This window comes from Coregonus lavaretus (genome assembly GCF_964263955.1).
Source record: "Coregonus lavaretus genome assembly, chromosome: 24".
Lineage (NCBI taxonomy): Eukaryota > Metazoa > Chordata > Actinopteri > Salmoniformes > Salmonidae > Coregonus > Coregonus lavaretus.
In genome coordinates this window covers 25,919,279-25,944,223 of record NC_140011.1, presented here as the reverse complement: position 1 = coordinate 25,944,223, position 24,945 = coordinate 25,919,279, and the positions used below count along the sequence as shown (strand labels likewise).

The 24,945-nt window shown below is 41.1% G+C and overlaps 1 protein-coding gene across 1 annotated transcript in view; it reads left to right on the top strand.

Annotated features, from left to right (window-relative positions):
- The window catches only part of LOC311099934 (BMP/retinoic acid-inducible neural-specific protein 1-like), a gene marked incomplete at both ends in the record, with an annotated part of 78,323 nt that overhangs the window by 11,993 nt on the left and 41,385 nt on the right, over positions 1-24,945 (top strand). The window contains 2 exons of the mRNA XM_084140650.1: positions 14,302-14,492; positions 17,561-17,730. Of these exons, the coding sequence (XP_083996776.1) occupies positions 14,302-14,492; positions 17,561-17,730 (361 nt within the window). The remainder of the gene's footprint in view (positions 1-14,301; positions 14,493-17,560; positions 17,731-24,945) is intronic.

The window sequence follows — 24,945 nt, the reverse complement described above, 5'->3', positions numbered from 1 at the left end:
GGCAGCTGGAGCATTGGCAGTAACATTTGTTTCATTTTACTGCATGTTTGGCTTGACCTTGACACCTCTCATTCTTATGAATAGTCTGAAAGTGTTGTTGTTAGGAATTAGATTTGCATTTAATGCCGCACAGAACCAAAGCTAGTGTTTTATCAATCAACAGAAAAATTAGCTATAAAGCTACATGTTTCTATTGGCAGATGATGAAATTGCAAAAGTAGGCCTAATGCAGTTGTTTTAGATGGCACCATATCCTATTCATAGCATATTTTTTCAGTCATTAGCAATGCATCAAAAAACATTTCCCATACCTGTCTGAGTATATCTAAATGCAAGATCAGTTGCTGCTGATGCCTTTTCAGCTTTTATCAGTTTCCACTCTTCTTGACCAATGATGTCACTTGAAACACTTGAGTACAGTTGAGTGTAATACAACTCACAATGTTCTCCTCATTCTTTTCTCTATCTCCTCTAATTTGCAGTATATTATGTAAGCCTAAATTAGTTTAGATGCAAGACCTCTCTCTCAGATGTGTTCATCAGCAGTAGTTATTCTATTACATTGTTGATTAGATCCAAACAAGTGGCCAGGTCAGTCACCCGCAGATCTGATTCCAGCATCATGTCCTGTAAACCGCTAGATTAAAGTGAATTAAGAGATTGTCGTGGTTAGATCCATTTTAGGGCTCATAGCACAACAACCTCAATGTGCTCAATTAGCTTAGCCATCAAATTCAATCTATTGAAATATTACCATAGCAGCGTATTTCAGTAATAAGGCATGAGAACCCGGGGATTATCGTGTGATAACTCCCGACTAAGGGCTGTTCTTAGGCCCAATGCGAAACCAAGGGCCGGGAAACAGCAATAACAATAATTCCCGGGTTCTCATGCCTTATTGCTTTTATAAAATGGTTGCCAACATGTTTTCACAAAAAACTGTATTTTAATGAGTAAAATATTTGTATTTCATCCCTCCACCAGACGGTATAGTCTGGGCAAAAAGCTAGTTGTTAGTTCTGAGGTTCTGAATTTGCTTACCAAATAGGCTTGTCGTTAATTCCATTCTCATGTTTTGACCCAGTCGTTCATTCTATTAATTCCATGTTGCTATAAACAAATAAGAAATGTTTTCCATGTCAAATAATTGGCATGTAGCTAGCTAGCAAGAGGATAAATAATGACGAGAGACAAGAACTTCAATAAATAATTATTTAATAAATAATTTATTAATGGGCAACAAGAACTTCAGCAAAATAAAATAATGATTTACTAAACATTTGTAAATAGCCAACAACCAGCTGATTGTCGAGTCAATAAGATAGTTATGGAGGATCGCTAGGTTAAGGCTAACGTTAACGTTACTCCTCCTTTGCTAGCTAGGTAGCCAACTAAAGCTAACACATGATCACATCAAGCAACTGAAATGACTGCAAACCATGTACAAACTATCTTTCTTTGGATATATCCATTATAATGATCCTGATAAAATTATTTGCCTGGATCAGATAAGCTGTCAGTCTCGTCACATTCATATGCATGGCAGTGTGGAGATCGCAAATAATTACTGAAACATGTAGCACAGGTCGGATAGGCACACTGCGAGGCTTATATTAACCCCCGCTGTCCCAAACCAAATTCTAGCCTAGTAGCATGGGGGGAAATTTTTTTTAGATGTTTTTTCTCTGGAATGGATTACCTTTATGAATGACTGGCTGGGGTGTGGGACAGTGGATAAATGTTGTTAAATCTAATGGAACTGTTAACAGGCATTACCAGTGGAATGCAGGGATTGTGATGCTATAACTCCCTGCTATCAACCAATCCAAATTTACCATTTTATAAACTGTATTTGTCAGGCCATCCGGGATAGTGATGATTTGTTATTGTGGCGATACATACTTTTGGATGTTTTCAGAAACCTTGCATATCAATCAAACTCACCAAAAGGCTTTTCAACCTCTGATCGTTTTGGAGTCAACCAGATCATAGCAATTACAAAGTAGAAACAGTTCAAAAACACACTGCAACTATACTTAATGTGAATATTTAGTGTGAATATGAGTGCTTTACCATCTGAAATACTTTTAAGGGAAGCTTCAAATGAATTTGGCAATTGTTGTGTTCTGAATTACAATGAGGATGGTTATGAGGCCTTCTGGGGTGATGTGGGCGATGCCATGCCTACGATCCATCTGTCCAGATTCCGACTGTAAGAAAATATGCTCGAGCTGTAGACTCTCACAAAAGCCTCTTACAATAATTTTTTTTTAAAAACACTGCACGCAATAATAATACAGGGAAATAATAATTATCCTCAGAATAACTTCTATTTTTTCAACGTGGCCTGAATTCGGCCAATGCTTAGCCCCCTCTCTAATTCTCCTTCTCTCGTCATCATGATATTTTGACCGCTATTACTACAGGTTCGAGGAGGAATACACTTTTTTTTAAATCAAAGCTACTAAGTGAAATTGAGTAGTGCCAGAGAGCTCATACTGCGTTGACAGGAGAAAGTCAACATTCCCCAAAACTAAAACCACATATTTTCAGATGAAAGGAACTACACATTTGATCAATTTGACCATGCAGCATTACTCTCCAAAGTTGAGAAGGTTGTTGTTGGGACACTATTTTATGAAAACCCTGCATTGTATGTTTTCAGTTAATAAAGTATGTCAGAGTTTGAAGTTGCTATAGGATTGTCCATGATTTGTGCAAGGTATTGTTGATTGGTGAGACTTTTCACTTTGCACAGGTATGTAAGACCAGCACTATAACACCATTACTTTGAGGTAAATATTCAGAACTGTCAATCCTCTCTAGTTCATATCAAGATATGTCTTACAGACACCTGGGAACATTAGCAATGAGTCAGTCTGATTAGTCAGCGCTTGTCTATTTGTCATAACAACAAAATTAGTCTAGGATATACAGTGGGGAAAAAAAGTATTTAGTCAGCCACCAATTGTGCAAGTTCTCCCACTTAAAAAGATGATAGAGGCCTGTAATTTTCATCATAGGTACACGTCAACTATGACAGACAAAATGAGGAAAAAAATTCCAGAAAATCACATTGTAGGATTTTTAATGAATTTATTTGCAAATTATGGTGGAAAATAAGTATTTGGTCAATAACAAAAGTTTCTCAATACTTTGTTATATACCCTTTGTTGGCAATGACACGGGTCAAACGTTTTCTGTAAGTCTTCACAAGGTTTTCACACACTGTTGCTGGTATTTTGGCCCATTCCTCCATGCAGATCTCCTCTAGAGCAGTGATGTTTTGGGGCTGTCGCTGGGCAACACGGACTTTCAACTCCCTCCAAAGATCTTTTGGGGTTGAGATCTGGAGACTGGCTAGGCCACTCCAGGACCTTGAAATGCTTCTTACGAAGCCACTCCTTCGTTGCCCGGGCGGTGTGTTTGGGATCATTGTCATGCTGAAAGTCCCAGCCACGTTTCATCTTCAATGCCCTTGCTGATGGAAGGAGGTTTTCACTCAAAATCTCACGATACATGGCCCCATTCATTCTTTTCTTTACACGGATCAGTCGTCCTGGTCCCTTTACAGAAAAACAGCCCCAAAGCATGATGTTTCCACCCCCATGCTTCACAGTAGGTATGGTGTTCTTTGGATGCAACTCAGCATTCTTTGTCCTCCAAACACGACGAGTTGAGTTTTTACCAAAAAGTTCTATTTTGGTTTCATCTGACCATATGACATTCTCCCAATCCTCTTCTGGATCATCCAAATGCACTGTAGCAAACTTCAGACGGGCCTGGACATGTACTGGCTTAAGCAGGGAGACACGTCTGGCACTGCAGGATTTGAGTCCCTGGCGGCGTAGGGTGTTACTGATGGTAGGCTTTGTTACTTTGGTCCCAGCTCTCTGCAGGTCATTCACTAGGTCCCCCCGTGTGGTTCTGGGATTTTTGCTCACCGTTCTTGTGATCATTTTGACCCCACGGGGTGAGATCTTGCGTGGAGCCCCAGATCGAGGGAGATTATCAGTGGTCTTGTATGTCTTCCATTTCCTAATAATTGCTCCCACAGTTGATTTCTTCAAACCAAGCTGCTTACCTATTGCAGATGCAGTCTTCCCAGCCTGGTGCAGGTCTACAATTTTGTTTCTGGTGTCCTTTGACAGCTCTTTGGTCTTGGCCATAGTGGAGTTTGGAGTTTGACTGTTTGAGGTTGTGGACAGGTGTCTTTTATACTGATAACAAGTTCAAACAGGTGCCATTAATACAGGTAATGAGTGGAGGACAGAGGAGCCTCTTAAAGAAGAAGTTACAGGTCTGTGAGAGCCAGAAATCTTGCTTGTTTGTAGGGGACCAAATACTTATTTTCCACCATAATTTGCAAATAAATTCATTAAAAATCCTACAATCTAATTTTCTGGAAAGAAAATTCTCAATTTGTCTGTCATAGTTGATGTGTACCTATGATGAAAATTACAGGCCTCTCTCATCTTTTTAAGTGGGAGAACTTGCACAATTGGTGGCTGACTAAATACTTTTTTCCCCCACTGTATCTCTCCAACATAGCCTCTCTCATCATTCCCTGTGAAGGACATATGGGAACATCAACAGGGAAACTATCAGATTGATCACCACCACGCACACCTATTTTTATGAACTCCGGCTCGGAACAATCCCACCTATATTTATAAATGTCCCTCTGTGCTGTCTGAACTCCATTATTGCCTGTGGCAGGGCTGATTCACACATTACATTAAAATAGGCATGGATTTCATTTGATCATTTCTGGCCTTGATGTTACCTGCTGTGTTTACAGATCCAGCCCACACCGTTACTGAATAGAAAGCAGCAAAGCAGCACCGGTGAAAACCAAAATAAAAACCTCATCGATTTCCACAGGGCCTCTGTAGGAAAAAAGGCATTTGGATTAAGATTTATTCCATAATATGTTTAAAGGCCTCGGCGGTTCAACATTATCCAGGAATTCAATTGTATATCTGTGGCTGTTTGATTTATGGCTACTGCTTTAGTTGTCTGATGACAATGAAAACCCAGATTGTAGTGCTTTTCCCCCCTCTGGCCTTCGCTATAATGCACACCACTGCCGCACAGGAGAAGCTTTAAGGTTTGAGATATACAAATAAAAAACACTGGGGGTCCCCACTATGGAACAGTGGGAGAATAGCTCAGAGATTAACTACCCACCAAGGGACTTCAACACTTGGGTAATGGCTATCAACCTAGACATGTGGTTGTTAACATGTGGGGATAATTGGTTTCAGTTGGGTATTACTTCACTTGTGTTAGTATGTATGGCTCGCAGAAGGCTGCTATCTGCTGTGTCATATAGGCCTGATAATACCTGAGTCATGATTGGTTCACTGTGGTATGAATAGGATTTTGTATGAATATTAATCTCATTTAAATAGAATATCCTCCAACAGATGTGTGTTGGTTGTACAGACATAGGAAAAGGCTTCCACGTACACAAAATAAAAATAAGATATGGTAAATCTTCAAATCACTTAGCATTGTCTGTTTGATCTAAGAGAGAGCCCAGTTTGTGAGGAATGGAAGGAATACGTCAATACAGTGTGGAAATGCATTTCACCACATCATTCTTCTGGGAATTATAATTACTGGATCACAATCTATCCCAATCAGCATGCCAGCTTTGTCTACAGAGACATCCATGTAAGCAAGCCTGTAACACCACCAGAGCCAAAAAGATAGGCCTAGAGTAGTGTAGGATCCTGTATCTCTACTGGAAAGCTGAACAAGGACACATATTGGTTTTCACAGCATTATGAAAATGGCATTTGTAGCTGTCTCTCTCAGACACATAGAGCTGTCAGAGAACAGTGGGGTTCAGAGCCCATTCAGCCACAATGGATTATCTGAACATCCTCTTTTAATGTCACCCATTTCTAATGGGGAATTTAATCTGGCTGTGGGATTGCTTTCAGAGCCACTGCCTGGCGGAGTGTGCACTTTATCTCTCTATAGAAAGCGATTAGTTGCATCTACGACAGTGACTGAAGGTTCCTTAGATGGTGAGTTTCTCCTGATCCCAAGGAAAAAGGTTAAAGCTGTCTGTCAAATCTGTGGAAGCTTTTAAGACTGGTGTACATTATAGTAAAAGTAATGTCTTCCATGTCATCAAGAGCTATATATGTTTACTTGAATAGAACATATATAATATTTATACAGTTGAAGTCGGAAGTTTACATACACTTAGGTTGGAGTCATTAAAACTTGTTTTTCAACCACTCCACAAATTTCTTGTTAACAAACTACAGTTTTGGCAAGTCGGTTAGGACATCTACTTTGTTCATGACACAAGTAATTTTTCCAACAATTGTTTACAGACAGATTATTTCACTTATAATTCACTGTATCACAATTTCAGTGGGTCAGAAGTTTACATACACTAAGTTGACTGTGCCTTTAAACAGCTTGGAAAATTCCAGAAAATGATGTCATGGCTTTAGAAGCTTCTGATAGGCTAATTGATATCATTTGAGTCAATTGTAGGTGTACCTGTGGATGTATTTCAAGGCCTACCTTCAAACCCAGTGCCTCTTTGCTTGACATCATGGGAATATCTAAAGAAATCAGCCAAGGCCTCAGAAAAAAGAATGGTAGACCTCCACAAGTCTGGTTCATCCTTGGGAGCAATTTCCAAACGCCTGAAGGTACCACGTTCATCTGTACAAACAATAGTACGTTAGTATAAACAACACAGGACCACACAGCCGTCATACCGCTCAGGAAGGAGACACATTCTGTCTCCTAGAGATGAACGTACTTTGGTGCGAAAAGTGCAAATCAATGCCAGAACAACAGCAAAGGACCTTGTGAAGATGCTGGAGGAAACAGGTACAAAAGTATCTATATCCACAGTAAAACGAGTCCTATATCGACATAACCTGAAAGGCCGCTCAGCAAGGAAGAAGCCACTGCTCCAAAACCGCCATAAAAAAGCCAGACTACGGTTTGTAACTGCACATGGGGACAAAGATCGTACTATTTGGAGAAATGTCCTCTGGTCTGATGAAACAAAAATAGAACTGTTTGGCCATAATGACCATTGTTATGTTTGGAGGAAAAAGGGGGTTGCTTGCAAGCCGAAGAACACCATCCCAACCGTGAAGCACGGGGGTGGCAGCATCATGCTGTGGGGGTGCTTTGCTGCAGGAGGGACTGGTGCACTTCACAAAATAGATGGCATCATGAGGAAGGAAAATTATGTGGATATATTGAAGCAACATCTCAAGACATCAGTCAGGAAGTTAAAGCTTGGTCGCAAATGGGTCTTCCAAATGGACAATGACCCCAAGCGTACTTGCAAAGTTGTGGAAAAATGGCTTAAGGACAACAAATTCAAGGAATTGGAGTGTCCATCACAAAGCCCTGACCTCAATCCTATAGAAAATTTGTGGGCAGAACTGGAAAAGCATGTGCGATCAAGTAGGCCTACAAACCTGACTCCGTTACACCAGCTCTGTCAGGAGGAATGGGCCAAAATTCACCCAACTTATTGTAGGAAGCTTGTGGAAGGCTACCTGAAAAGTTTGACCCAAGTTAAACAATTTAAAGGCAATGCTACCAAATACTAATTGAGTGTATGTAAACTTCAGTCCCACTGGGAATGTGATGAAAGAAATAAAAGCTGAAATAAATAATTCTCTCTACTATTATTCTGACATTTCACATTCTTAAAATAAAGTGGTGATCCTAACTGACCTAAGAAAGGGAATTTTTACTAGGATTAAATGTCAGGAATTGTGAAAAACTGAGTTTAAATGTATTTGGCTAAGGTGTATGTAAACTTCCGACTTCAACTGTGTATATATACAGTGAGGGAAAAAAGTATTTGATCCCCTCTCAATCAGAAAGATTTCTGGCTCCCAGGTGTCTTTTATACAGGTAAAGATATGAGATTAGGAGCATACTCTTAAAGGGAGTGCTCCTAATCTCAGCTTGTTACCTGTATAAAAGACACCTGTTCACAGAAGCAATCAATCAATCAGATTCCAAACTCTCCACCATGGCCAAGACCAAAGGGCTAAGGTGTATGTAAACTTCCGACTTCAACTGTATATTTCATAGAGCTTTATATTGGTTAGTGTAGGATGTAGAGTTCTCATTCAAATTAGTGTTATACAGCAGCTAAGACTAGCTTTTCAAAGCCTGATTGTCTCTCAAACCTCGGGGCGTCGACTTTGACAGAGAAGATAGTGCCTTGATTGGCCACATTTGTCTTTGAGCATTCTTCTCCCTCCCTCCCAATTACACATTTTCATATTCATCTGCTGCTCGCTGCATAATGAGAGGCAGATTGAGAGTGATAGCTCAATGTGAGACAGATTATGCTTAATTATGGGCCCTGCGCTCTGGATGTTCTTTTTCTTCAGGCCTGCACAATGTTCACGTCTGAAATAGAAGCAGACATGACCAAAGCCACCAGTACAATCATTAGTTGTTGCATTCCCTGGTGAGATATGTCCCCATTCACCACTCATAGAAATCAGGGGGAGCCAGTCACTTTTGATTGCTCTAATGTCTTGTCTCAGCTCTGGGAAGACAAGTAAACAGAACAAAAATGCAGAGAGAGGACTTGATAAATAATTGGGCGGGAATGAAATGAAATGTTCCCTTCAAACGAGGTTGCAGGGGAATTAGTGGGAGATGGATAGCTCTTCCTCAATGTTCTTCCTGGCAACATACACAATAAGTTGAAATGCCTTTCGAAAGTTTTCCCCTGGTGGAAAACATATGAATCATCTTTCATTTGCATTGTGGAGAAAATAGAATAAGATACTGGCATATTATTTTCGTTGTGGATTCATATTTGATAACAGAAAACAGCATTCTGTAATGTTTTTTTTTAATGTAGTGTCATTTCTCATGAGCACAGGCCAGGGGGATGTGAAATGGGTAAATGCTTGAAAAGATAAGTTGGCAGCAGTAGAAAAAAATTATGTTTGGAAGATCTTAGAATATGTCTCCCTGCTAGCCATAAAACATTTTAGTTGAAGCATAAAAACAACAACAAGATATTAAGATTAGATGAGGCATTCACAGAGGTGCATCAAGATATCAGCAACTTGTGTCATGATGCATTAGTAAGCCATTAAAGTGTTATCTGAATTGATTTCGACTATTACGAGGACATCATCTTCACACACACACACACACACACACACACACACACACACACACACACACACACACACACACACACACACACACACACTAATTCTCTCTAATGCCTGATGGAAATGATAATCACACCGTCTCCTCCTTGCCTCAGATTGCAGTGGCACTGCTATTTATCTCCTCATAAGTTTATTTGAGGGGTCATTAAACTGGGCTTTGAGTTGAGGGATAAAGCAGTGAATCATATAGCCAGTTCCATCAGTTGGCCTGCTTAATATGGCCACCACATATGTTTCTTTGCTAATCGTCCCGAGCCATGAAGAGGGATGTACTTAAAACAAATTGATACGTAACAGAGAGAGAGAGAGAGGGAGAGAGAGAGAGAGAGAGGGAGAGAGAGAGAGAGAGAGAGAGAGAGAGAGAGAGAGAGAGAGGGAGAGATATGTGATTTTGATAAATCCGATAATCTCTCTCAGTTCTCTTGGCATGGTTATTATCGCATTTGGTGCAGGTCTGATTTATCATTCCATTTGGATGCGTGTGTCCAAAACAAACACACACACAGGAACTGCTCGCTCTCTGAAGAGGAGCCCGACTGAATCAGCACGCACCGGCACACACCACCGAGCATTGTGCTCTAGAAAATTGCTTATCTTTTTGACATTGAAGAATTGTGATGTTTTTGTTTTCTTCTCAACAAAAGCCGGTAGAAGGCAGTCACATATCATCTATTGGATATCTCATATGAACAAAATGGCGGATGAATTATGGGAATACAAAGAAGAACAATATGATACTGGCATATTATTTTATGCTCATGTTGGGAAAAAGTTGGTGAATGCATGACCTGTTACTGATAGATAGCAGTCTGCCATTCCTCTAAATCTATAACTGATGTAATAACATAACCAACTAATCAAAGGCAAATATACTTTTAGTAACAGATGCATTGCAAATCTATTATTTTGAGTGTGTTTAGAGTCACGAAAAGAAAAACATTATTCTTAATAGCCTTTGTACTAACACCACCTGCTGTTTTTGTCTGCATGTGAATACCATTTTATTAACCCTTTAAGACCCTTTTATTACCTGTTATCTTACCAGAGACGTTGACAGAGACCACTCATTTACATGTCCCATTTGTTACATTACATTACATTATAGTCATTTAGCAGACGCTCTTATCCAGAACGACTTCCAGGCGCAATTAGGGTTAAGTGCCTTACTCAAGGGCACATCAGCAGGTCAAATCATCACACTATCATGACTGCTAGCCAGTCTCTCAATCGCCTGTAAAAGTAGGCATATATACTATTCATGCATTTGACTTTGGACACAATCCAAATACTGAGGTGCAGAGAAAGAAAGAAAGTCTGATGGTAATAGCATGCTGAACACGGTCAATGAAAAGTGTTACCCCGAGCTATGCACGGGGAGATTGAACCCAGCTGATCGACTCTCTGAGAATTGGAAGTAAGTAATAGGTCATCAAAAAGAAAGGTGGACCAAGGCACTCCAATTTAACCCTTTTACCAAAGAGCACCTTCTATCTACAAAGTCCTACTATTGTGTACCCTAGCAGCGCCTTCCTTCCTTCAATTTGGGCCCAAGGACTGATTCAAAGCGCAATCATGATGAGGAACACTTGAGAGTTGGTGAGTCTAGGAGCGGAAAAGAAGCCTTGGTGTGGTACCAGATATAAAGCATGCTTTAGGTGCCATTATAGGACAGCAGAATTACTGTTTGCATATAAGCAGTCAGCATGTACAATGGAATTTGAATTGTCTGTTGACCACATGGTATTGACACATTATGCCTAGAACATTAACGCTACGTTTACACAGGCAGCCCAATTCTGATCGTTTGAAACAAAAATTGGTCTTTTGACTAATTAGATCAGATCTTTTGCCAATAATTGGGCAAAAGATCAAAATTGGGCTGCCCGTGTAAACACAACTATTGCCTGTATAAGATAATGAGTTGTTTCATATCCTGCTTTACATTTACAGCACATACTTATACTGTGTGTTCCTTTGCACACATGCCAACTATTTCAGCAGATCAGCTAATGAATGATAGACTAGGTATTTGAGTCAGACTTGATTTGTTTTAGCTTGTCTTACTAATGTGTAGTGCTATTTTCCCTGGGCCCTGTATTAACCTGCATTTAGCCTGCGTCTGTTTTATTTCTACCCCAGCGTCAAGAGACAATAGAGGATCAAGTCCAACGCTAAACCACGGGGTCGTTTCACTACGGTCGTTTCAACACTTTGTATTCCTCATTGACATTGATCCAAAGGACGGGGTTGCAGCAAATGAGAAAATCCAGCTGCTGGATCATGAGCCAAACACAGTGGAGAGATAAGCACAAATTGGACCAGAATGTAGCTTTCTTCATTTTGCCCTTCCTCTTTGTCTTTCTGTCTCTTTATCTCCATCTCTCCCTCGCTCGTGCTGAGACAATTGCCCATTGACACACACACACACATTCACACACAGAACCACACACACACTCATACACACACACAGAAGCACACACACACACATACACACACACATAAGCACACACACACACATACACACACACTTTCATATACAGGAGCTCACATATACACATACAGTATACAATTACACACCCACGCACATAATGCACACACACACACACACACACACACAGACACACACCCACGCAAGTGCGCTACCTATCTCATGAGTGATTTCATGTGGAGACTTAATATGCCTCATTATCTGCCCTACTTTACCTTCAGATTTGTTGATGCAAAACCAGACACAATGCAATTTGTATACATGTGTTCCCATCCCCTTGAAGAGCGGTAATTAGAAAGTGCTTAGAGGCTTTTCAAAAGGCTGAGAGAGAGATTCACCTGTCACGGAGACACAACACCTCCGTCAAGGGCTGTGAGTGTGTGTCTGTGTGCTTTCGTGCAAGTGTGTGTGCTTTCGTGCAGGTGTGTGTGTGGGTGTGCATGCGTATGATAGGGTAGATGGGACAAAAATCCCTGCTTCACAATTGAATTAATGGCCAGTTGTGTCTCTCCCAAACGAATGTAGTCTCTCATAAAATCCTCTTACGTTGCAGGAGGACCCTGTTGAATGAGATTTACAAATCTGTCTGACTACCAAGGTGTCAGAATCCAAATTGTTCTGGTACCCACTGCGCAGTATGTGAGACTGGCCTCATGCAGGTAGACTTAATTGTAGGTGGATACCTAGCCTACCGCTTCCAGCTGCCAAATGACATTTTTATTACAACACTGTCCCCCTCCCCCCATTCAAAGTGTAACAATTGTTTAGCAGCCTGTGTTGCTAAACATGCAAAGTGTAAGCCGTCTCGGGGGAAATTAAAAGGACAACTGCTCCACCAGGGGGATTATTTCAGACAAAGAATAAAAAATCAAAGATTTATAGCTGGGGGGATATTTATATATCAGACGCCCCTGACCTAGACAGGGCCAGTAACGGCACATCATACTGCGTCAAACACATATGGCAAAGGCTGATTATGTAATAGCTACGCCATTGTTAAAATGAATAGCAGGGAGATAATACTGGGTAACGCCTAGACTACTGTGCAATGCAATAGATGTAGAATGCTTTTCTTATTTGTGGGATCACATAGCTAACTCTTCAGTAGTTTCCCTAGCCATAACCCAGGGTAATGATATTAGTATACCAGCAGTCCTATTACAGATATTAGACCATACCATTTACACAATAGGTCAGAATTGATTCCAAATCAAATCAACGTTTATTGGTCACGTACACAGATTTGCAGATGTAATCGCAGTTGCAGTGAAATGCTTGTTTTCCTTTCTCCAACAGTGCAGTAATGTAATCCCCAACAAATTTTACTAAATTAATTAAGAAACATCAGAACGAGCAATGTCAGAGTCCGGAATATACATATACAGTATATACATATTATTGTGTGTAAAGACAGTATGGACAGTATATTCATAGAAAAGGTGTGTACAGCAGTAGTTATATAGGATGAGCCATGACTAGAATACAGTATATATATATGAAGTGGGTAAAACAGTATGTAAACATTATTAAAGTGACCAGTGTTCCATGACTCTATGTATGTAGGGCATCAGTCTCTAAGGCGCAGGGTAGCGTGCTGGTTGGTAGCCGGCTAGTAACAGTGACTAAGGTTTAGGGCAGGATACTGGGTGGAGGCCGGCTAGTGGTGACTGTTTAACAGTCTGATGGCCTGGAGATAGAAGCTGTTTATCAGTCTCTCTGTCCCAGCTTTGCTGCACCTGTACTGTCTCTGGGTTCTAGATGGTAGCGGGGTGAACAGGCCTTGGCTCGGGTGGCTGAGGTCCTTGATTTGTTTTGTATTGGTTATCTATAATAGACATTTGAGTGCAATTCATATGTCTATGAGAATCTCGGGTCTATGATTGTGATTAAAATACAGATCGAGGCTTTTTGCCTGATTGCAGGACCCAGTTCTGGGTTGGGTTTGATGATGATAATTTATTATTTAGCAAACACAATCAGGACGTACAGAGAATTCGAGATAGCCCACAGCCATGCTTGGCATTTGCCTTGATTAGATAACATGCTGTCTCGATTGCGGGAGATCATCTTCACTGGCAGTTCTCTGCTTGGGGCAGAGCTAAATCAGCTAATTCAATGTCATTACCGAGTACCAAGTGCTTCTATGTTTTTTCTCTTACTTAGTGATGGCAATACATCAGCTTCCTTTCAATAAGGGTGTGATCACAATTTACTTACGCTCTTGTGTTAACATTGCCACTAGCTATTGTGAAAATTAAGTCCCCTGTAGCTCAGTTGGTAGAGCATGGCGCGTGCATGCCAGGGTTGTGGGTTCATGTCCCACGGGGGACCAGTATGAAAATGTATGCACTCACTAACTGTAAGTCGCTCTGGATAAGAGCATCTGCTAAATGACTAAAATGTAAAATGTAATTAACTGAATAATCCAATGCCGTTTTGGACATTAGACGAGTAATGCATTTGTGACATCACGTCAACTGCGAAGATGCTTGCTATTGTGGGTGCCAATTGTAAAATGTTGATGTTGCTGTTGCATAAGTGGTTGTTATAATGCCATTGATGAATATCTAAAGACATAAGCATTTACCTATGCTGTTTTTCTTGTAGGGAGTTTGCGCGTTGGAAGGTGAGGAACACAGCCATTGAGAGGAGGGACCTTATCCGGAACCCCGTGCCGCTCATGCCAGACTTCCAGCGCAGTGTCCGGTTGCTAGGGCGACGACCCTCCACTCAACAGTTCATCGACACCATCATCAAGAAGTATGGAACCCACATCCTCATATCCGCCACCTTGGGAGGTGAGAAAGCATATATCTACTTGTACTTTACTAAGACACCAGTGGTGGGCCACAAAAATGGCTCCCGGGCTGCCAGATGATGACTCCTTATTGTGGTTGGTTTGACATAATTTTTTGCTGTTATATACATACAAAGTAATGTCCATTGTCCATGCCACTTTCTTGATGGGAAAATAATGGGAAATAGATGGGATATCGATGGGTAAATTGGTAGTTTTGACAGTCAAATGAGCTTATGCATGGCTGGTCATAATAGAATGGTAAACCCATCTAAAACCTGCACTGGTTCTTCTCATGGTTCTGTCCTGTTAAGATAACATTTGAGGTGGTTTTATCTGATTTAACATTTTATATCAACCTGCCACTGACAATTTTGGAGCTCATGCATTTTACAGGCAAGGCCCTGCTTTAGAAACATATATTTTTCTGTTTAAATCTAGGATTACACTTGAATGTCAAACAGTCAGCTTCAATAATTCAGTTAAAGCGAAAGTGGGGGATTTCATAGGTAGACGTTTAGAATTGCAATATCATATATACAAGCCTGCAAGGTGATTCACCCTAACACACTAATTATGGAATTCAGAAATGTAATATTGTGGTGAAATATGATGCTTAGGTAAAATATAAATACGTTAAAAATAAAACCATCTCCAAGCAGGATGATTCACTGCTACCACAAATGCAGACGTGATTAAAGGTTAATGATATAAGGAATCTTGACACAAAGAACTGATTGCAATGTTGCAGGTTATCTTTATTTCTCTTCTCTCTTTTTTCACTGTTTTCTTTCCCTCTCTTACTCTTTATTCTCTCTCTCTCTCTCTCTCTCTCTCTCTCTCTCTCTCTCTCTCTCTCTCTCTCTCTCTCTCTCTCTCTCTCTCTCTCTCTCTCTCTCTCTCTCTCTCTCTCTCTCTCTCTCTCTCTCTCTCTCTCTCTCTCTCTCTCTCTCTCTCTCTCTCTCTACTAACTAAGTTTCACCATATCATGTTTAACCTTGAAGGCATTTCAGAGAGTAATGTTCTAGAAGTCACTCATCTCAATCTCTGGGTTGCACATTAAAGAAACACCATTATGTGAGCCGATAAACACAGAAACCAGGAGTGTACGTAAAGCTGGCCTAAAGGCCCACAGCTATTACATCTAAGGTGATAAAGGAGTACAGAAAAGACAATGTTCTCTTCGCCAGACTCACTTTATGAGCTAAAAGGAGTCACTGTATACTGGGAAAAATGGGTCTGTCTGATGGCCGGCCCCATTGAGAATGTGTGTTGGTGTGTGTGTGTGTGTGTGTGTGTGTGTGTGTGTGTGTGTGTGTGTGTGTGTGTGTGTGTGTGTGTGTGTGTGTGTGTGTGTGTACGCGCGCGTGCGTGTATGCGTATGTAGCATGTGCATGTGTGTTTGCAGGTCTGTCTTTTTTGGGTCATATGTCTGCAGACACTATTGAACACTGCACATTTAGCCATTGTGCAGTATAATAGTATAATGTAATATATCCTGTAACCCACACAGGTACCATTAACTCCACAATAGAGTACCTATGTCTAGCAATTCCATTGCTTTTAAGCACCAGTAGGCACTCCTAGCACCAGACAGCAGACGGTGTTAATGATATACAGGTAAATCAATACCTTCCCCTCATATATTGCTTTTATATATCCATCATCTTGTATTATTTCATTACACTAGCCAATAAAATCAGGGCCCTGTATGGCAATAATGTATATCCATAAAAATGGGAATGACATCATTGACCATAGACTGAGACAGAGCTTTAGAACGCTGAAGGCTCAGCTCTAGGTATGAATCAATTTAGTCATAATCGAGGCACAGCGCCAAAGAGCTGCCCCAGTAAAATGTAAGACAATGTATTTTTTATGAAAAGATCACCCACAAAGATAAAATATAGCTAAGCTGGCTGGGCCTGACTTTACTGGGGCAAAAGCAGTAAAGTCACATATTTATGTACAGTAGACCTACTTCCAAATAAGCCAGAGAGGGCAAAGCTATAGCGATAGAGGGTTAATGTTGTATCATTATCCTTGTGCAGTAGGTCAAGGGTGTGTGCGTAACCTTCCTTCCCCCGGGGAAGAGCAGGGAGAGTGGGGAGAGAGTGGGGCCATCCTCCTTCCATGCCACGGTACTGCTGTTTCAACCAGACATGAGACATTGGGCCTGACTATCGCCCCCGGTCACAGCCACCACAAGCTAAGTGACCAATCGCAATGCATCGCCAAGGGCCAAATAACCAATCACGATGTGGGGGGTTGTGAACATATGTGACATGTTCTTGAATGAGTTCCAGACAACTTGGCTTGTATGCTCTTTGAACGGCAAGGAGAGGGCGGCGGAGGGAAAATGAGCTGTTCAACCTTTACGAAGTGTCAACAAACAGGCGTTGGCATGCGTACACTTACAGTAGATCACAGAGTCATTGTTTGTTGCTGTGTAAAGGTTCAGGGCTTTCTGCTGGAGTGTTCACTTCTTCTCCTGTGGTATCAGGATGTTTACTTCTAAAGGTCATTCCCTCGGTGTGAAAGCAATCCACTCACTTACGCCCTTAACATATTCAACCTTTATAAACACATAATATGGAGTTATTAGGGGAAAATAAACAGTTTTTGGTGACATTTTTATGTATAAATGGCAATTATAGTCACTCCAGACATTATGATTACAGTGATGTTATAGAGATGGCTTGGAAACTTCAGTAATATTTGTTGCCTAAAGATACAATATACTTTATTGTCCATTTATATGGAAAATCATTATTTGATGTCCGCATACAAATACACAAACACTACACAATATATCACATGCATTACGGGAAACTGAAAAGCTTACATTTTCACATATTCAAAGTCTCTGCGGCCTACTGTCTGACCGTGTATTTGGCCTGCATCTGTCCTATGTCCCACTGTTCAGCAGCTCCATGGCTATTAGCCACTGATGGACAACAAAGTGTGCATACATGAATGAATGCTGCTACCAGGCAAAATAGTAAGTCAACAATGGTATCATATTGTACTGTATCATAAAACAAGTCCCACTTCCTGTCTTCCCTGTAGGTGAGGAGGCATTGACCATGTACATGGCCAAGAACAAGCTGGACAGAAAGTTGGTCAACGCCACTCAGAATGTGGAGGCCCTGCACCAGCTGGCCTCCTCCTACTTCATCGACCGAGATGGCACCATGAGGAAACTCCACGAGATCCAGATCTCCACCAACGCCATCAAGGTATGCATCTTTACACACAAAAAATACAGTACATAAATATGTTCAAATGTGTCACAGTAGTTGGACATAAAAGGAATGAGTTTGCTGCTCATTGTTTGCTGCTCCCACAAGTGATCTTTAACTAGGCTGTTGTGATATAAACAGCAATCGACCAACATGATGTTATTCAGGTACTCAAACACATTCCTATCACACACACCTCCAGTCCCCTCCCAGCCACCCTGGAGAGTGTCTTGCCGTCTTTTTGAAGTCCTAAGTGACAGGTGGATGAAGAGGTTCTGGCAGACGGGACGCTGGGTAGCAGGAAGCCAAGCATGACACAATTAAACAGAATTGACAATGGCTGCTGAGTCAGGGCTGGGTGAGAAGTCGAGGAGGGAAGAAGCACACACAGCGCATTCTCAACAGGATAAGTATAGCCACTGTAACCAGCCAAACTGCGTGGAGCAAGAGAAGACCTGTCCTGACTATCTTCTTGACTGACAAACCTGCACTATCTCTGAGTCCTACTGGTGTTGAATAGTTGGACTGTGTATGTGGGAGATATCTGAGTATTATGAAGCGCGTGTGTGTGTGTGTGTGTGTGTGTGTGTGTGTGTGTGTGTGTGTGTGTGTGTGTGCGTGCATGCGTTTATCCTCAATCATCCGACATCAAAGAATGTGCCTACTCAAAGCCAAATATTGTTTACACTGAGTACATTACTAATAATTAAATCTTTCTCACACTAGATTTACATTAATCATAAACAGTATCTCATCATATGTCTCAACTGAGGACAAATATAGTTTATTTAGTGAGGGAGAAGGGTTATCAAATCAAGAAACACTTTTATCACATTCATTTAATCCAATAGAATGCAATATGTTGATCCTATTTTCAATTTAGGTGGAATGAACAATTGATCCTTCAGGCGTTAGAAAAGGAAGAAACACTTCATTTATAATTAAAATAAACAAAACAAAGACACTTGAAGGGAACAAAATACCATATAACAAGAAAGACAAAAATTTACAGAATTTAGGAGGAGGAAAACAGTATAACAGAAAATCAATTTGCATTAATTCCCATAATGAAACCGCAACAAAATAGTTTTTTTTTCTGGTTTGACTTGAAAAGAGGGAAAAACTGAAAGCAAAAATTATTTGAGGCCACTGCCCACACAAATGAAAGTTGATACATATACTATTGAAACGTCTACGCTTTGTCAGAAATACTATTATCCAAAATCTGTTGTGGCTGGGCCAATCTATCCCACTATAAATAAAAGGTGATGGCAGAAGTAAAGTCAGCCGTTGGTCCTACAGTCACGTAGCAGACAGACAACGATCTGTACGCGGAGAGGAAGCTGGGTCTGACGCACAGCCTGGATCTATAGACACAGAACAAGGCCCTGCACTTCCAATATTGATTTAATATGGCTGGGAGTCAAACTTCACAGTGAGATGCTGCGGTCTATAGAGATAACACAGGCACAAAGACATCAATAGAGATGAAAACTAAGACTGTTTCCTGTCTGGCGAGTAAGCACATTTACTGTGTAAAGTTTGGGTTAAGTATTGTGTTTACTTAGTGAAATGTGCGTTTTAAGCTCTGGAGATTGCTATCGTAAGTTTTGGTATTTCATTTCCCTTTACCAATTTTCCATATCCTCATGTTATCATGTTATCACACTCTCAAACACACATGCAGGCACCAGAAATACACACTGTTAGTGTTGTCATATGTCTAGAGTAAGCCCTAATCTTTTTTAGCCTGTACACTCTCTCTCTCCTGATACCTCTTGCTGGAGGACACTTCAATAGTTGAGGCTGTAGCAGAAAAATGAACAGTAGTGTACAGGCATTAGTGTGTGTGCATTAGTGGGGATGGCCTGAGAGCATCCACTGATCTGCCAAGCTGGGCTATATTTATCAACTCCTCATCCCTGACCCGTCTCCCCAAGCCTTAGCACTGCTTAAGAGGTTCCAGCAACTTGCAAACGTTAATCAAAACTAAGACATCTCCCCACTGCCCCGGTGACGCCCAGGGCAAGCCAGGGACTTGTTATTTTTCTAAGACCCCACACAGGAATTTATCTGCCCAAACCAACAAATGTTTGTAGCCTGGAAGCCTCACCCATCACGTCCTTTCCTTTTGGCTTTAAAACGTTCACAGCCCATGGGTGGCTTAATAGCAGAACTCCAAACAAACATGTTTTTTAGGCCAAAGTCTCTCTGTAACTGGCAGATTTTTTGTTGGGGCTGTGAAGTCTTGGAGTGCCGTGTGTGTGTTGAAATGTGTGTGTGTACAATATATGCTGAGACATCTTTCTCTTGATTCAGTGGCTCTGAAGAGAAAAGGGAGCTCATTAATGTTGCACATCCAACAAGTTCTCACAGACTCACTGCAGAATTAGATGTTCATCTGCAGAATCCACGCTCATTTTTAAGTTGCTACAAACGTCACATTTTGAAGTGTTTTTGTTGCTCCTGCTGCTCCAAATGTCAAATTTCGAAGTTAAGTGTTAAGTTTAGGCACTCATTCCGAACGGTTAAGGTAAGTGTTAAGGTTAGGGATAGAGTTAAAACAAATAATAAAAAAACAGTATCCACAACTGGGATCAAACATGCAACCTTCTGATTGAGAGTCATGGGATTATGCAAATTCGCCAACCCCGTCCACAATGCCTTAGCAAAACCCAAACCTACTTGATGGTAATAGCACTCACTGTTGCCCCTAGTGGCTGGTTTTAAAGGCAATTCCCGACATCCTCAGGATATGGGTAGACGTCCAATTTCGACGTCAATCTTGAACGATCTCTATGGCACATCAGCTTTTATGGAATTCAACTAAAAGGAAAGAGAACACACACACACACACACACAGCTGTCACTAGGCAGGTTGGCCTGTGGTTACTGAGTGATGAGATCAAATAGGAGTATTCCCACAGTACTTAATTTGTCTCCTAGAATATAGAACTGTTCTTCAATTCCTACACATTGAAGAGATGACAACTAAAGTTGCCTAAGAGCATACATTTTTTTCTACTGCTCTTGCAATTATATACACTGAGTGTACAAAACATTAGGAACACGCCCTCAGAACAGCCCAATTCGCCGGGGCATGTACTATACAAGGTGTCGAAAGCGTTCCACAGGGATGCTGGCCCATGTTGACGCCAATGCTACCCACAGTTGTGTCAAGTTGGCTGGATGTCCTTTGGGTGATGGACCATTCTTGATACACACGGGAAACGGTTGAGATTGAAAAACCCAGCAGGTTTATAGTTCTTGACACACTCACTAGTGTGCCTGGCACCTACTACCATACCCCGTTTATCTGCACTTAAATATTTTGTCTTGCCCGTTCACCCTCTGAATGGCACACATACACAATCCATGTCACTTAAAAATCCAAGGCTTAAAAATCCTTCTTTAACCTGTCTCCTCCCCTTCATCTACACTGATAGGAGTGGATTTAACAAGTTACATCAATAAGGGATCATAGCTTTCACCTGGATTCACCTGGTCACTCTATGTCATGGAAAGGGCATGTTTTGTACACCCAGTGTATACACAGCAATATCCATCCATATTTCTATTGATCAACCCGTCCATTACCCCCATCATTCACTCAGAGCCAACTATCTTTCATTTTGTTTACTAGTCTGGCTACCTATTTGTTTGTCTTTCCATCCACCCATGCCTCAGCAGGGCAAACAAACAAGTAATTGGGACACAACATATTGTAGAAAAAACTGTAACATAGCCCAAATCAGACACGTACAGTAGCCCACTATGTGAGAAAAAGAACAGCACAACACAAAGAAGAAGATGCGTCAAACTGTGCACGGCACAATCACAAATGATTGTGCCGTGAGAAATAAAAAGGAAGACGTGTACCAGGACCCAATAGCTGGCTGCGAGATAGCACTCCTGGAGTGAGGATCATTTAAGAAGGAAAACAAGATGCCCAGTAGGGTGTTTTAATGAAAGATGGAGAAAAAAATTAAATGTTATGAGCAGGCTGTTTATCTGTGACAAAGACCAAGGATGATTATGCTGGGGTGGGGCGGAATATAGTTGCTGCTGTGTGATGCTGGCTGGTGTTCCCACAAGGTCAGCTCCTTGAAGAGTCACTCTGCTGGCCTGATTTACACTAGGATTCAATATGCAGATTTACTGATGATGCAGCAGTCGTTTTTCAGGCGGCCATGCCGGATCTATGGGACAAGCCAGGATCCTGTTTCTCATTTCTGATTGCCACCTCTGTGGTCCACAGTCCTCTGGAGTAGTGTGGAGCCAAATGTGTCTGAGGTGAATTTATCTAGGCTTTGATTACTTGGTTGGGGAGGGTTGTGGCCTAATGAAGGCATTTGTATTTTATGTGTTTGTACTCAGTTCTAGTACTACCAATTTTACCAACTGACATTTCATGAGTTAAGCGGTTAGGCCGTGTGATACAGTGTAATTATTAAATTCAATGGAATCACATTACATTCAAAAAGCAAACTTCCTCTGAGATGTGTCCAGCCATGAAGAGTTACTGGGGAGCCTCTCCTGTTTCCAGAAATAGAAAGTCATTAGGCGAGTGGCAGGTGATAGGCACATTAAGAAAGCTCTGCAGTGACAGCATTCCCTTGTTGAAGACACTGGATGTATCCCTCCCTCAAGTCCCAATCTATTCCTTCTTTCCCTCTCTCCCTCCTTCTCTCAGGCTAACATGATTTTTAATCCTGCCCGCAGTCGCCAGAGTTGTATGACAGCAAATATGGCTGAAATGGCTAGAGGACAGGGCTAGGCGATGTCTTGAAGCCTTTGAGAAGCAGTGATGCTAATAACTGTGCCTTGATTCTCTAACCGTAGCTATACCAGTCCCCTGTAGCTCAGTTGGTAGAGCATGGCGCTTGCAACGCCAGGGTTGTGGGTTCGTTTCCCACGGGGGGCCAGTATGAAAATGTATGCACTCACTAACTGTAAGTCGCTCTGGATAAGAGCGTCTGCTAAATGACTAAAATGTTAAAATGTAATACCACAAACATTGTCAGTAGTAATACCTCTCACCTCTACACTGCAGTAATAAAGTGTAGATGTGCAGCACAAAATGTTATCATGTACTGTAGGTGGGCTCATTGTTGGTGAATGAGGCAACTTACTTCCTCTTGAAGTTACAAGCACATTGTGACCTGGTGGGATACATGCAAATAAGCTAGTAGTTAATTACATATTTCTCAGAAAGAGCGAGGGGTGAAGAAGGATTGATTGGTTGATTGTGCTTCATCTGAACTGCACGGGCAAGCAATTTCCTGAACTAAAGCAAGCTTGCAACAACTCCTCTTGAAGCCAGTCTTATTGCAGCCATAGTTGTTCTGTCAGTCGGTGCTGGAGGGAAAGATCTACAATTAGAAATGTTGAATAATGACTGCAACAGTGCATGAAGTTCACTTGAGCCCCTATGAATTACAGACACCATGAAAATGGCATATAAAGTGAATAATTTCATAGGTGTTAATTAAAAATACATGGTGATATCATTAAACAAAATGGGTATTAGACATAACGTTGTCACTCATCCCCGTTACATAACATATTGAAATGCCAATGCTCCTGAGGCCTCCAGCGTGACATGCTCTTAGCAATCCATTGTGCACATAATTGACAGGAAATCTGCTATAACCGTTAGTGGGATCCATCTAAATGAGAAGAGATGGATAGGATGTAATGTACTGTAGTATGTATGCACTCTAACACAAACCAATTATCCTGCTCTGGACAGAGATTGAGCATGCAATTCAAACAAATCCTAAAATTGACAAACACAGGATGATAACATTGTTCCTCTCATTTTAATCCAAATATGCTTGTGATTCTACACTCTTAGAAAAAAGGGTTCTTCGGCTGTCCCCATAAGATAACCCTTTTTGGTTCGAGGTAGAACTACAGTACATGGAACGCAAAAGGGTTCTACCTGCAACCAAAAAGGGTTCTTCAAAGGGTTCTCCTATGGGGACAGCCGAAGAACTCTTTAAGGTTCTAGATAGCACCTATTTTCTAAGTGTAGGTATGCTGGATTTTGGAGATCAAAGAGAAACAAAGAAAGCGTGTTCTAGAGCCATGGTTTTAAGATAGGGCTATGAAACAGTATGGCCCCACTGGGATTCTGAGTTGTGTTCTGCTTAATAATCCAAATCCTCTAAATCCCCCTTGGCCTGTTTCAGCTCTTTGATTGCTCCTTGTATATTTATTACGTTGTATGCCATTTTTATAATCTGGCGAACCAATAAATGTTCTGTATCTAGGGACGAGAGAGAGAGAGAGAGAGAGAGAGAGAGAGAGAGAGAGAGTGCATCGGTGGTGGTTTACCAAGGACAGTAATCTAGTTTTCTTGATGTGATGCACTATAGCACACATTGATCGAGGGATAATGTCTGATATATTTTCTGCATTCACAGTGAGCACAGTCATGAGTGTGTGTTGTGTGTGCGTGTATGCGTGCGCATGCATGCATGTGCATGTTTTGCCAACAATGGGGTTGAAGTTCAGGAGCAAAAACAAAAAAAAACAGATAAAATAGAATAATTGTAAAATTGACTGTGTCCATAAGGTGTAGATAGTAAGTATAGGCTGGAAGTAGAGGCCTGGGCATTGTTGTTCACTAATTTACCCCAAGTAGGGAAAGGATGGCGGGGTTGAAAAGTAATAAAGGGGAGTATATATATAAAAAACATGGGGGATTGGAAGTGATGCAGACAATTACATTGATAGAAGTTACAATCTATCTGCAATATTAAGCTGATCTACCCCCAGAATTAAAAAAATAATAATAATAATGGGGTTGACCAGAGGTTATATAAAGAACAGTTATTCACTCTGCTAGGTTACCATGCATCATGCAATATGACCTTTATAGGAAGTAATTTATTCTGTGATAAGCAACGGGAGAAAAGCACCCTGTCAGCACCCATCAAGATGCCACTGTTTGATAGCCCAGGCAAGCACAGTAATCAATCTACTTTGAAACTTTATGCAGGGCTGCAGAGAGATTCGAAAAGTTCTTGTTTTGGCTTCTTGGTCAGTAACTTTACTGTAGCTTTCTGACATTTTGAAGTTTGCAGTGGTGGAGAGTTGCAGTGGTATGGCTGCTGCAAGCATACCTAACTTTAGATACTCTTAAATAATAAACGGATACAGTTATGTTGTCAATTGTGCTCATAACATAACATATTTACCATTTGG